A 14,163-nucleotide genomic window follows, 5' to 3' on the forward strand; every position below is an offset into this window, starting at 1 on the left:
GGGCTGTGCCGCGGAAACCCGCGCTCCGCGGCTCCTTCCGCCGCGCTGTGGGTTTCCTGGCATCCCGGCATCGAGTCGCTGTGCCCGCCGGGGTCCGTCCTGGGAGAGGGCCCTGCCTTCGAGCACTGTGTGCAGAAACCGTGGTCTTGCTGGCAGGCCGGGGGAGGTTGATGTGGTGCGTTGTTTGGGTTTTTTTTGGGAAACTTTTATTTTTTCCCATCCGATTATTTTCATGCTTTTACCACATCTCGGTTCAACTTTTTATTATCTTTGGTCATTGCTGTCCAGTAAGATGTTGCTTCCCAAATGTAAGGCCTGTACGTGGATAAAGAAGTGAAGTATCTGAGGCTGCTTAGAACTTCAGTTTCCACAAATACACACATTTTCCTTTAGTTTCTGGATTAGAATAACTCCATGCTGTAATAAAATAAGCTACTGTATATGACCAGGTGTAGTAAAATGAGTGAAATTGTTCTTGTAATAATACTGAAATAACAGTAGCTTTTGGCTACTGTAGTTGCATGTAATCACACTGTAACCACATACATTTTTGAATTGATACTGTGAGCAGAACTTGTGGTACAAATAGCTACAACAGTGCAGTGTAAGAACTTTTAATGTTGGAAACCAAACTAACTCAGTAGCTCTTTTTGTATACAAAGACATTATGCTGAATGCACAGTTGGAATACTGTTTTGAATTTGGTTTTCGCATAGGTAAGTTCTGTCTTGGGTAAATTTAAAGGTACAGGCTTTCTGCATATCTTAAACCAGATTTGAAATAGCTTTGATAGTGTGTTTCCTTCATGAGGTGGTACAATTTCTATGTGTGTTGCACAGCATTAATGAGAACTCAGTTCATTGCCATGTAGATCTATAAACGTGCTTTATGGAGAAAGGGTAAGTTGGTGCAAAATCACATACAACTTAGTTTGTGGTTTCTTTCTCCTCACTCCATATATCTAGTTTTTAACAGTGAGTTTCATTCCTATTGGGTCTTTTTTATAGGTGAACATGAAAAAAACCTTTGTTTTGGGAGGATAGTTTTTTGTGTTGCTGGGACTTCAGGTGTAGTCTACTGAAAAAGCAGTGCAACATTCTTAAAAAAAAAAAAAGGCAGCTGGTGTTGAACAGCTAATTCACTTTCTTCTAAGTAGTCCTGGGTGGCTGGGTGGCTGTGGGGTATGTTTGTGGGGTAGTGTTTCCTTTTCAAAGTGAAAACCAAAAACCAGATCTTGTAATTTCACAGGTGTCGAAACCCGTGCAGAAGAGTTTTGGGTTTTTTCCTCCAGTTTAACTTTTATATGAACTTTTAAAGTGCAAAGTCTAAAAGGTGGAAGTACATTTATTGTATTTCCTAGGTGTCAAGAACGTTTATCATGGAGTTTAAATTTCCTGCCTTTTGAGCTTTGTGGTCATTTTCCACATGCATGTGGCAGCTGGTGTACACAGAGGCTTGTTTTCTTCTACAGTACCTCAGTCCTAACAAAATAAATGTGTCTTTATTCAATAATCAGTTCACTTAAAACTCAAGAGAATTAGAGTTAATTCTCCAGAAGTGTGATTGTTTTCAAGCAGCTAACTCCTAGTGATGGTGATTCAGTCTTGACTCTGGTTCCTACCAACTAGATATTTGGTATATAAATAATTTTTTGTCAGTGTTGTATTCCATATGTAATAAGGATCAAAATACAAACATTTACATGTGAGAAAGGCTTTCCTGTAAATTACCAGAAGCACCTGATTTTTGCATTGAGAAATGTATGGGCTGTTTGAAAAATGAAATTGTTTCTAATCTTATGTTAGAGTGTTGACATAGTACTTAGCCTGTGAGGTAGATACACAAAAGGGGAACTGTATATATGCAGAAAACGGTAATGTTTTTAGTTCCCCAAACAGTGATTTGGCTGATTGTATCAGTGCAACTGTTTTCTCATTCAATTTAAATAGTTTCTGTAATTTAGAGGATAAAGTTAGCTAGGGTTGCCTGGTTCATCCATTTAATCTTAGCTGAGTGGCCTTTTGGGTTGTTAGTTTGCCTGTTTTTCCCTCAAACTTATCCATTGGAACAAATTTTTTCCTTTCTAGCATTTTGTCTCTGCCTTGGACAGATTTTTAGTGGTTCTTGGGGTTGGGATGGGGTTGGAGCAGAGAAATCCCAACCAGACAAGCTTACTCTTTTATAGTAAAGAAATTTTGAGGAAAAAAATTGTAAGTCTTTTTTCATTTCTTTCTCGCTTTCAGTTTTTGAGAATTAAAATCTGGCAACTCTTTTCCTTTTCAAGAGCAAGTGACTCCTGCCTTTGTGTCAGAAATGTGCCATTTGCTTTTCGGAAAACTTTTGCACATTTTTCCAAATTCTCTTTGTTAAGTGAATGATCAGAAGAGTTGAGGCAACATCAGGAAAAAAGAGCACTTTAAAATATCGAGCAAAGCAAGGAGTCTTGTTATAGCAAAGCATTATATGAAAATGTGATTTAAAGGTGTCATAGCCCCCATGTTTATATGGCCTAAATTATAGACATACCTTGATTTGGTATATCCTAATTGTACTTAATTTTATAGTGCTGGTTATCTCAAGTTTTTCATGTGGAGAACTGTTACAAAAAGGATTTATCTCGAGACTTCATTAGTTTCTTAGATGGTATTTGAATAATTTTAACTGGGTTTTCCTTTTTTCCAGAATGGTGAACACTCACAGAAGATTATTGGAACTGTAGAATTTGTGTTTGATCTGACAGCTCCTAAGAGTGCTCATCATGGATAAACAGCAGATTGTCTTGAGTAGCCGAGATGGTGGAACTGTGTCTGGTGCAGCACCTGCTTTTTTTGTCATCTTGAAACAACAGCAGGGAAATGGTAAAGCTGACCAAGGAATCCTAGTAGCCAATCGTGACGCTTGTGCTCTCGCCAGCAGTGTATCAACTCCAGTAAATCCCAAAGTCAAGACCTGCCTCCCTGCTGACTGTGTCTCAGGGGGCATCACCGTCACCCTAGATAACAACAGCATGTGGAATGAATTCTACCATCGCAACACAGAGATGATTCTGACTAAGCAGGGGAGGCGCATGTTCCCGTACTGCCGATACTGGATTACAGGTCTGGATGCCTTTCAGAGGTACATCCTAGTCATGGACATATCCCCTGTGGACAATCACCGATACAAGTGGAATGGCCGTTGGTGGGAGCCCAGTGGGAAGGCAGAGCCACATGTTCTTGGGCGAGTATTTATTCATCCAGAATCCCCTTGCACTGGCCAGTACTGGATGCACAAGCCAGTATCCTTCTACAAGCTCAAACTTACCAACAATACCCTAGACCAGGAGGGTCATATAATCTTGCACTCTATGCACCGTTACTTGCCACGACTTCACTTGGTGCCTGCAGATAAAGCCACAGAAGTCATTCAGCTCAATGGCCCTGATGTCCATACATTTACCTTTCCACAGACAGAGTTCTTTGCAGTTACAGCCTACCAGAACATCCAGATTACCCAGCTGAAAATAGATTACAATCCTTTTGCTAAAGGATTCAGAGATGATGGGTTGAATAGTCGACCTCAGCGTGACGTGAAACAGAACAGTAAGTTAGAATTGGAAGGAGGTGATACTTTTAGTGCTGCTAGTGTTCGTGGTTGTCGTGCTGAAGTTGATGCATTAGATTTGCATCAGAGAAATCCAGATTCTTCATTCATTGGTCAAAACCCATCAGATGCTGATGAGGAAAAAGAGTCCTTTAATGCAGAAAGGGACTTCCTGCGTTTCCTGGACTCTGACCTGTCTTCGGGTGATACACCAAAGATAAAACAAGAAGCCTCTGAAAGGTGGGTTAGCATCTTCTTTTTAAAAGCACAAATAAGGTTTGAACGGGTTATTTGGTAAAACATTAAGTAACGGAATACTCGGTATGCAAATGTACAGGTAAAGTTTGACCAACCTGAAATGGTGGAAACTTAGTATTATTAAAAGCTTTTATTGACATAAATAGTCATGTATCAGACTGGACTTTCTAATGTGCCTAAGGAGTATAAGAGTTCAATGCTTTTTCCTATATTGCTTTTACTCCCTTCATAAGGTAGTGTTGAGGGATTTCTCTTAGCCCTTTTTGCATTTTAGAAGACTAAAAGTAATTTGTTGGGGTTTTAAACAGAGCACGGTGCAGTTACTGAAACATTGCATTTTGCTTCAGGATTGCTTACCCCAGGGGTGTGCTGTCCGCATATCCTCAGTTGTAATTAGCGGATGGGAGAGGATGTGTGTTATGTATGGGTGTTTAGGTTGGGTATGTGTAGGGATTGCTACAAGGCAGTTGTGTCTGGCAGCATGCCACTGTTTTGTCAGTAACTGCTCCTGTGGATTCTTATACTCCACGAAGTAGTGGAAGTAGTAGAAGTCTGCCTGTTGGTTTTCAGTTGCCTCATGTTTACTGTGAGATTCCACACCAAGGACAGTACTTCACAATAATTGCAATACTGTTCAGACCTTAATTTACTCTGAGGTAATCTTACATGTCTGTTCTTATCCAGCATTGACTTTTTGAACCATTCTGTTCCTATCGCATGAACAGTAATAAAGCAATCTTTTGAGACCCTACTTGTAGCATGAAACCTGCTAACCAGTAAAGGGTTGTGTTGGTAAAGCAAGCCTGGCAAAACCTGTTATTTTGCTGCTCTTTTGTATAGTTCTTAAAACATAAACAATAAAATAGAGCAGATTGAGTGAGTAGTTAGTCTGTGTCAAGGACATGCTAGAAATACTTCAAACCTGAAGAAGGGATTTTAGAAAAGAAAAATTTCTCTCCTGCTGTTTTCCTTCATGTCTGTTTGTGAATACCAGCCTTAACCCATCAACGATGTAGTGACAAATGCAGCCTTATGTAGATCAGTACACCAATAAATTATTTAACTGCAGGATATCAGGATGATCTTAATAGTGTAATGAGAGGTCAGTTCTTAAAAGAGAAAAGTTACATTTATGATGTAGCTTTACAGCTTGTTTAAAAGGCTGTATTACTATCCTACTTCGGTGTGTTTAGAGAGGACAGAGATTTGCTCAGTTATTTTTTATTTCCCTCAAAGCATCTGCTTGCCTTTTGAGTAAAGTAAGAACTTCAAATTACAAAGTTCTCCATTCTTTGAGTTTAGTTGTAAGAATTCTTAAGACTATTAGAATTGCTTTAGGATCTAGAACGTCCTTTTGCAGTGTTTTCCAATGTCAGTGTATTAGGAAGAATAATGTCTTCTAGACTTCTTCTATTCTCCAAAAAACTTGTAAATTCTAGAGAAACACGTCTTCAAGACTGAAAGTACACTGATGGGCTTTCTTTTAGTTCCTAAGAATACAGCATAAAAAAGTGTTTAGATAACTTTGCATGTTGGAAGAAAAACAGAAATGCTGAATATAAGGTTGATTTTATCTTCAAAGTGATGTTTTTTTTCTCCTTCGGGTCAGTTGAAAGAAGTTAGAATTGTGATGCGTTTGTTTGCTTTTTGGACAGCTAGGGGTTCTTTTTCTTTCCTTTCTTTCCTAAGGAATAAAACTCCAGAACTGTTGATGATGTTTTCATGATGTGCAGTTGAGATCTATTCATAATGTCAGCCTTTCAAGGACAGGGGTGAGCAAGTGGAATTTTTCTTTATCAAACTGGACACATACATATTTATGTACTAGTGAAGACTGGTCAGTTTTTTTGGTCATAGGCAAGGTATTATTCATCATTCATAAGTACTGTCTTGTCTTTTATGCAAGGTAGTGATTTCTACTGAGTTTAAGTTTGGGTGAGAGTCAGCAGTTGGGAGTTGCTGCCTCTCAGATAATGTTCTCCAACAGAAGTGGAGTTCCCGGTGTTGTAGTGTATGATATTTCCCACCAATGCTCTATTTTTCTAATGTTTTTGAGAATGGAATTAAGTAAGAGGTTGCATATACCTGAGAATAACTTTAATCTTGAGTTATTAGCACACTTTGGAAATAAAGGACTTTTTTCTTTTTGTAAAAAATGGTATGATTTTTTTCCCTTCTGTGGCCTGGTAGTATGCTTAGTTTCATCGGGTATATTGTAAAGAAAATAAATGTTTAATTTTAGTTATGGACACTTCTGTAGGAATGCTTATGCTTGGAGCCTGGATGTGTTGAAAGCATAGAGGGAACAGCAAATAAACTTTGCTCATTCCCTTCCAAGTTCTTCCCTCCTTGCCTTTACTTTGGAAGGGGAAGGGATCATTCTTTAAACTTCAGCCTCAGATTGCTAGATTAATTCCAAAAGGCATCCAATCTGCATATCTCAGTGCTTTAAAAAAATGAACAACTAAATGCTTTTAATTTGGCAAAATGCAAGAAAATTATTTCTCTGTTTTTACTGTTTTATTATGAGAGTACCAGATACTTTACTTGGGGCGTAAATAACTGCTTAAATATGAGCATTGTTCCATATTGGGCAAAAAAAGAGCTAGTTAAGACATTATTTCACCATTTTTGCCTGATCTCAGATTCAGCTGAGGATTTTGAGAGGACTAACTTGCATGGTGCCTTTTGTTTTACAGCTGACTTACCTTTTGGCACTTACTTTGTTGTAAGTAGGTAAACTAAACAATTAATATAGAGGTAGGCACAGATCTTTGGGGGTTTGAGCAACCTGATCTAGTGGGAGGTGTGTCTGCCCATGCAGGAGGGTTGGAATTAGGTGGTCTTGAGGGTCTCTTCCAATCCAAACCATTCAATCATTCATCTTCCCATAGAATCTAGGAAGAGAAGTTCCTGTGTCTACATTGCGCACAACTTCATAAACTAAGCGTCAAATTAGATTACTTCAGTGCTGAAAAGCAACTGTTCTATTTCTTGAAAAGTTAGTAATTGGATCTGAATTAAAAACTCTAAAGTGCTGCTTACATATAAATAGATGGGTCATACCTCACTGTTATCACCATCTGGCTTAGGGTTGCAAAATGCAGGGTAAAATAGCCTTTATGTATAGAAATTTAATTTTTACAATAGGCCTTCTTTGTTTTGGATACTATCCAGATAAAGGAAAAAAGCTAGACAAATGCAGGCTTTACTGGGCTTTCAACTGGAGACAGTAGAACTCAGATGGGGAAATTTAATCCTGGCCAGCAAATTTATTCGGGTTTTTTGTCTCTTTAATTTAGAGAAATTAAAGATAGAGGAGCAGATGACTCAGATCTTCTTAATAGCAATCAGTAATTTGGGAACTGCTGTACTAAATCAACCTCTAGCTGTAGTGTGACAGAATTTTGGGTTGCCCATAACCACAAATATGAGTGTCTTAGAAATTCTTTCACAGTGAGCTCACTGAGGAAGAAAAGCCTTTTAATTTTACATTTGGCTTTCTTAATTAAACGAAAGCTAGAAATTTTCTAATAGGAAACTCACTGACCAGAGAAGACCGTAGACAAAACAGGACTGGTAGGTGATTCTCCTGCTGCTTGTTGTTCCCATCACAAGGCAAGTTTGTGTGTCCAGCTTAATCCTGATTACTTGGTGTCCTTCTGAATTGCAGCAGATTTTCTAGATAGGTTCTGTCTTGTCCTTAGGAATTTTATGTGTGAATACATAAATCTGTTTCTTCACTTTCTGCTCTCTGTTTCAACATTGCAGTCTTTCTTCATGTGGTGGAGACTCCCAACTCCATGTTGTGACTCTAGGATGTCTGGCTTAAGTATGTCCTTGGTCTACAGTAGGCAGAAGCAGCCTCTTCCTCCACATCTTCCCCTCCCTCAGTCCCAGCCAGGGGTTCAACTGAGTATAGTCATTATTTAAAGGGAGAGGGGGTAGATAATAAAAAAATACACATACATGCAGAATATATAAAACAATGTTCCCTTTATATATAATACATTGCAACTTAAAATACAATTCGTATGACATTATATTAAGTAACATTAAAAATATTGTCATTCCTAATAACATGTCAATAACATTGTTATCATTATTTTAATAGTAATTTAATATTATTAAAATTATATAGAGTATCTTCTATATATATAAAGGAAACATTGGAATATTACCTGATATGTTTAGTAAATAAGTTCTGACTTTTTTTCTGAGGTTCATTGTGAATATGTGTTTCTGGTTTCATATCTTAGCTGTTTTCTCTTAGGAAGAGGAGCCAGCTTCTAATACACTTAACAAAACTGCTGAATGCAATATTTTAGCTGGTGGTTGTCCCTCAAAGAAGCCCATCATCAGAGTCTTAACTGGCTTTACCATTGATTAGTCTTTAGGATCTAATGCATTATAAAATTCTGGTTAGGTTAATACTCAGACTTTGTGGAAGTTGGAGCATAAGATATTAATATTTGGTAAGCATTAGAACAGCTATTGAATTTAGGAATTGTCTGTATGTGGCTTCATGATTAATTAAAATTTTAGTTAAGTCATATAAATTTAAGTGCATTAGGCATTCACTTGTCGTCTTACTTGCAAGCACAATGGCTTTATTAAGGTGACTTAATGGAAGGCTAATTCTGAAAATATGGTAGTTTAGCAGGAGTTTTCATGCAGAGTCTTAAACGGGAAAAAATACAAATGTCTCCCTGATACTACTAGAGAAGGAAATTGTGCTGCTGCCTTCTGATAAGAAGTTGGATTGTTTTTAATGATGGCAATTTTAGTATTTTTTTAGGGCTTACTCCTGAAACCATAAGCTTGTAAATGACAGCTTATTTAAGAGACTAATTTCTCAGAGCTTTTTGAAAGTTTTCTGTAATATGTAACTAAGGATTGTGGGAGGTGGTGGAATTTTGTTTAAAGGAAGAGATTTGATAAACATCTTGTGTCTTGTTTTTGTCCCCTCCCACGCCAGTCCCATTGCTAGCAGTTATGAAAGCAGTTCCCGTGTGGCATCCCCACTGGACCCAAATGGACACTTTAATGTAGTCGTTAAAGAGGAACCAGTGGATGACTATGACTATAAGCCAGGTATTTGCACACAAGGTGTAACTGTGAAACAGGAAGACACAGATGAAGAAACTGATGAGTATTCCAACACTGATGATGATGATCCTCTCCTGCAGAAACACCTGTTGAGACACAATGAAACAGATGGAAATGATGGAGAATTCAAGTCTAGGAAGCGTATGATAACCAGTCCCTCAGGTGTTGCCAAAGCAAAAATGTTAAAACTGGATAGTGGGAAGATGCCTGTGGTCTATTTGGAACCTTGTGCTGTCACGAAGAGCACAGTGAAGATATCTGAGCTGCCACAGACCATGCTCTCCTCTTGCAAGAAGGAGAAATCCCCTTTGAGTGCAGTGCAGGATTTGAGTGCAATGCCTGTGTGTTTTGAAAATCACAAAGACTCTTGCTCCGGCACAGACACTGTAACTGAGGAATTAGTTACAAAAAAACAATGTCCTGGGAGTAAAACATCACAGAAATACTCTTCAATCAAAGAGGCCCAGTGGGATCTATCTAAGTCACCTAATTTTAATCTCAGAGGCTCAGTAAGTTGTCACTTTTCAGCTAAAGAGAACTGTGGACGAAAAAGGCCTGGCATGCTGAAGAATTCCATGTCCCTGAAAGGCTCTGATAGCAATCAAAACACCCTATCATCAATTATACCTAAAAGAGGAAGACCACGGAAACTGACAGTTTCGAAGGCTGGTAGACCACCTAAAGGTATAGGGAAAGCTGTAATAACAAACAAGAACACCTCTCTGGGGACTGGGAGTATCCTTCCAGATGTTAAGCCAGACCTTGAAGATGTTGATGGAGTCCTCTTTGTGTCCTTTGCATCAAAGGTAAAACCTAACTGTTTTCAAAACCTTTTCAAGTGTCTCACGTTTAAGCCCTTAGTACTTACAAGCTGAAAGTATATTTTCTTTTAAACAGAGTTTTGAGATGTATAGACTCTTGCCAAATGTGTTATTTTGTCCCTATGTTAATTGTAACATTCTCTTACTTCTTAGCAATTTGAAGAAATTGTGGAATCTAGAGTTCTGTATAGAATAATGTGTTCTTGTTTATTAAACAGTGTCATGTTTTGAATATTTCTTGATGCAGCCTAGTTTGCATCTAAGTCAGTGTTAAGGTATTTTACACTTACTTAAGACTTTTTACGTATGTAGGAAGCTCTTGATATTCACACTGTTGATAGAGCTGGAGAAGAGTCACAGAATCTTCAGGCTCCCTTACTAACTACAAATGGTCCAGGTACATTTTTGTATTTTTTGTAAGTGGTTATTCCCAGCAATAAGGGAATTTTTAAAGATGCCCTGAGAAATTGTTACTTTTTTCATGGTATATGTTTCTTACATGTTCTCTGTTACTTATTTTGTGCTTTTGTTGTTGTTTTGTTGAGTAGATTGTCAAGCAAGAATACAAGTACTGGAAAAGGAATTGATGGAAGAGCTGAAGACCTTGAGGCATAAGCAAGTAATACATCCTAGTCTTCAGGAAGGTAAGCAGGCAGTCTGTGTGTTGTTGCACCTGGTTGTATGTTATACTTAATCATTCTGTACTGGTAATAGTCTACTGCTGTAGTACTGTGTATGTTCATTTGGGTTCTGATTTTGGTGTTTGTTTTTTTTTCAAATGCAGGAAGGTGTACAGGTAAGAGTATGAAAGGAAATTTATGTGAAACTGTCGGTTTCCCTCTTTCCACTTGTTGCAATGAGAGAGAATCTGTAAAGTCTAACCCAGTTTTTTTCATAGAGGCTTTACAAGTAGTTTCAGCCAGCCAATAAAGATGGGTTTGTTTTCACAAATTCATGGTGCAAACTGGAAGAGGTGGAGGAGGCAAAAGATAATTGTGAATCTCCAAGAGCAAAGCAGGAGGCTGCATGGCATTGTATGCTTCTTGCAGAAAAGATGCTTAGCCTTCGAACCTCCTGTTTTTGTAATGAGCTAATCTTGAAGAGAGCAGATGGAGTTGGTTTTACTCCATCATAGAAAATAAGCATTTCCTGGTAGCAGAGGAGCTAGAAACTAAGAGTACATTTGCTATCTTTGAGTCTGTATTTCTTTCATCCAGGTTCCACTAGGCACGTAAGAGGGCCAAGAAAGGTACTTGTAGCTTGTGATATTTCATTTATATACAGTATTATCCTGAGGTCGTGTGGAAGAAAGTCATAGATAATACAGCAGAACTTGATGTTCTGACCACTGATGATGTTGAAAGCCTTCAGCAGCAGTAGTCCTGAGACCTGTGGTGTTAACATAGACATCAAAGCAGATGATGAAGGAATTGATCTGAATGGAAGCATTGCACCTCATGCTCTTGAGGTTCTGACTCTGATTTTTTTTTTTTTAAACATATAGCTTAATGCTGTAGGGGTTGAGACTCCAAATACTGATACTTTGATACTAGTTATTTTGGGTCCTGATACAACTTCTACTGGAAGAACCCTGGACTATCTTCAATGGCTTATGCACAGAGTATGATGGGAACTAGCCTGGCATTTTCTATGTTGTTTAAAGAGATGCCTTTGCTTCTTTCTAGTGCTGAGCTGACATTCCTGTCTTCTGCCTTTGCAAAGTGGTCATGTGAAGGGTAGTAGAGAATTCTTAAAGCTCTATCCTGGCTGTGGTGGGAAGGAAACAGGATAACCAATCCCCAGTCAAGTTGTACCTCAGTGGTATACCATAGTATTAATAGTTGTGTCATGGATGTGTAAATACACTTTTCCCCTACCGTAACTGCACAAGTAAGCAGCTCTGTTTTCTAATGACCACACTGGCCAACCTGTCTCCACAGGTGTACGTCCATTGTCATATTTCAAGAATGGTCATAAAATCTCTGTTGTGGTCAGCTGCTGGTGGTGCTAGATACAGCGCTAAGGAAATGTTCCAGCAGTGTTAAGGCTTTAGGATTTTATTGTGGGCTTCCTAGATAGTATCTTTACCTAAGAAAAGTATAATTAAATAATTACATGTTGACAGCCCCTGTTGTGTTGACAACCGTGACACTAGTGAAGGATATTATACTTGTGAGATGATCCTGAAACTGGGAACATATAAAATCCACATGCTTTTCCTCCCACTTCTAAATGAGTGGTGGTGAAGTGTGTGGTACCGTCTAAAGAGTGTCAAGCAGTTCACAGATCCTACAAAATGGACAAGAAATGTCAAGCATCAGGCTAAGAAAAAAAGGTCTGAAGAGTTTTGATTTCCTTAAGTGCTTGTGACTGCCACTTTGAATGTTGGATGGTAAAATCTGCACACCCTGTTAAGTGGTGAAATTGTAATTCAACAATGAAGACAATGACCCCCCCCCATCTTAATTTTTAGAGCGAAAAGTGATGTGAAGACTATTCACAGCAAGCGTGTTACTAGACACAGATACAGATTTGATTTGATCAGGCTGTGAAGTGAATTAAAATACATATATTTCTGTTAGACTTTAGCTGCTGCATATGAATTTGAATTAGTCTGTATTCAGATTACCTTCACCTTCCAAAAAGTTACAGATCTATTTGCTTTGTCCATTGCAGACTTGAGGCTGGGGAAGGAACACAATGATGTCAGTGAAGAGAGGGATTGTTAGGGTTTTTTCAGTTTTTTCCTGTCTCCACAATATCATCAATGAGACATAAGAAGGTGGCTGAGGAGTGCCTGTAAGCCAAACTTAAGGGCTGTATCTTTTCCCAGCTATACTGATTCTTAATTTGTGTAATTTCCTAAATTTCATGAAATTTCCTAACCACAGGTCACGACTAATTCCTCCTTGTCACCTACTACAGAACAGGCAAAGAGACATGGTTCACTTCTGTCCGGAAGATATGAAGTACATGTTGCTAACTGTGCTTTAAGCCGTATTTTAGATGCTTGCTGGTGTTCTTGTCCTCACTATAGTATGGGAAATGGACATAGCAGTTTTGATGCTCACTGCTTTTGTTTAGACAATGTAGTTGAGTAGCTTAAGTTTCTTTCTGAGATTCACTGATGATACGTTGGAGCTGTGCCTGATTCAGGCTACTTAGATCTTAGAGACACCAGGACTGCAGAAAGAAGGTGTTTAAGGAAGAAGGGAATTCAACTTAAGCATGTTAGAGGGAAAGCTCCTGCTGGAGTACTGGAGTGCTATGGGATACCTTTTCTGTCTGAGCTAATTTGACCCCATTATGTTCCTGAAAATCAAAGGCACAGTTGCCAAACATCATATATCAGATTTAGCCGCTGCATCTGATGGAGAGGAGAAAGTTCTGAAGGAGATAGTTCTTAATTTGCTATTTTTTTATTACAGCAGCTGAAATGTAGCAATGCTAGGGATGGTAGAAATTAATAAAAATGATAGTTCATATGTCATCTCTGATGATGTGTGCATTGACATATAATTGCTGTTACCATTTGTTCTTTTTAGGCCGCCTGCATTCATTCCATATTGTACTTGTTGGACTAATCCTCTTTTTTTTTTTTTTGTCTGGGCTTTTAACTTCATGATCCTAAACTGAAATAATCTGTATTCTGTGTGAGTGATCTTATTTTTGTTGGAGTGTTAAGCAAAGCTAGGCTAGTTTTTGAAGGTGACAGAATAATTCAAATGGAGTGTCAAGAAAAATAAACTGTGTACTCTTTCAGTGTTATTTTAAATTGAGTTTGAAAAGAAATGGATGGCATGTTGACATGTGGCAGATGACATGTTTTTATACAAAATGCTGGTTTGACTTGCTCATTTTCCCTGTGTAGACTTTAAAATTTTATCTCACTAGACTGTCTTTGATATCTGTTTATCCGTGCTTGAAATTTGTTCCATGTTGATAGCTTTTGGGCTGCCAGCAATCAGGTTACTGTGTTGCTACCTAGGAACATTAATGTGTACCACAGGCACAAGGTTTCTGCCGTATGTGTAAATTCTACTTTTTGTGTCCTGAGCCTTGTCAAGTTGTACATTTTCAATTCCAAAACTCACATATTTGATATATGAATTTCGGATTTGTTGGCAACAGGAGCAACATTTGTAGTACCCAAACAGATGTTCTCAACTCCAGATTGTGAGCTGGATTTAATTGACAATAGTAATTTCTTTAGTTCAGTGTAACAGTGTTCTCTGAAATAGTCGAATTTACTAGCTGCTTCTCAGCATTTCTCTATCTGCATCTGTTTTGTTGTAAAGCTACCTTTTGTGAACAGGTGAGGCCTGTCTTTAGAGCAGGTTTTCCCACCTACCCCCCCCCAAAAAAAAACAAAGGAAAAAAGTTGTTTTCCCAG

At 38.3% G+C, this 14,163-nt stretch overlaps 1 protein-coding gene across 1 annotated transcript in view; it reads left to right on the top strand.

The window, feature by feature from the left end:
- Nucleotides 1-2,685: 2,685 nt before the first annotated feature.
- The window catches only part of MGA (MGA, MAX dimerization protein), a 41,594-nt gene continuing 30,116 nt past the window's right edge, over nt 2,686-14,163 (top strand). Inside the window, exons 1-4 of the mRNA XM_009999574.1 lie at nt 2,686-3,822; nt 8,819-9,755; nt 10,083-10,167; nt 10,319-10,414. Coding sequence (XP_009997876.1) covers nt 2,759-3,822; nt 8,819-9,755; nt 10,083-10,167; nt 10,319-10,414 — 2,182 coding nt within the window. The 5' untranslated portion in view covers nt 2,686-2,758. The remainder of the gene's footprint in view (nt 3,823-8,818; nt 9,756-10,082; nt 10,168-10,318; nt 10,415-14,163) is intronic.

This window comes from Chaetura pelagica, unplaced genomic scaffold (genome assembly GCF_000747805.2).
Source record: "Chaetura pelagica isolate M959 unplaced genomic scaffold, ChaPel_1.0 scaffold55, whole genome shotgun sequence".
NCBI lineage: Eukaryota > Metazoa > Chordata > Aves > Apodiformes > Apodidae > Chaetura > Chaetura pelagica.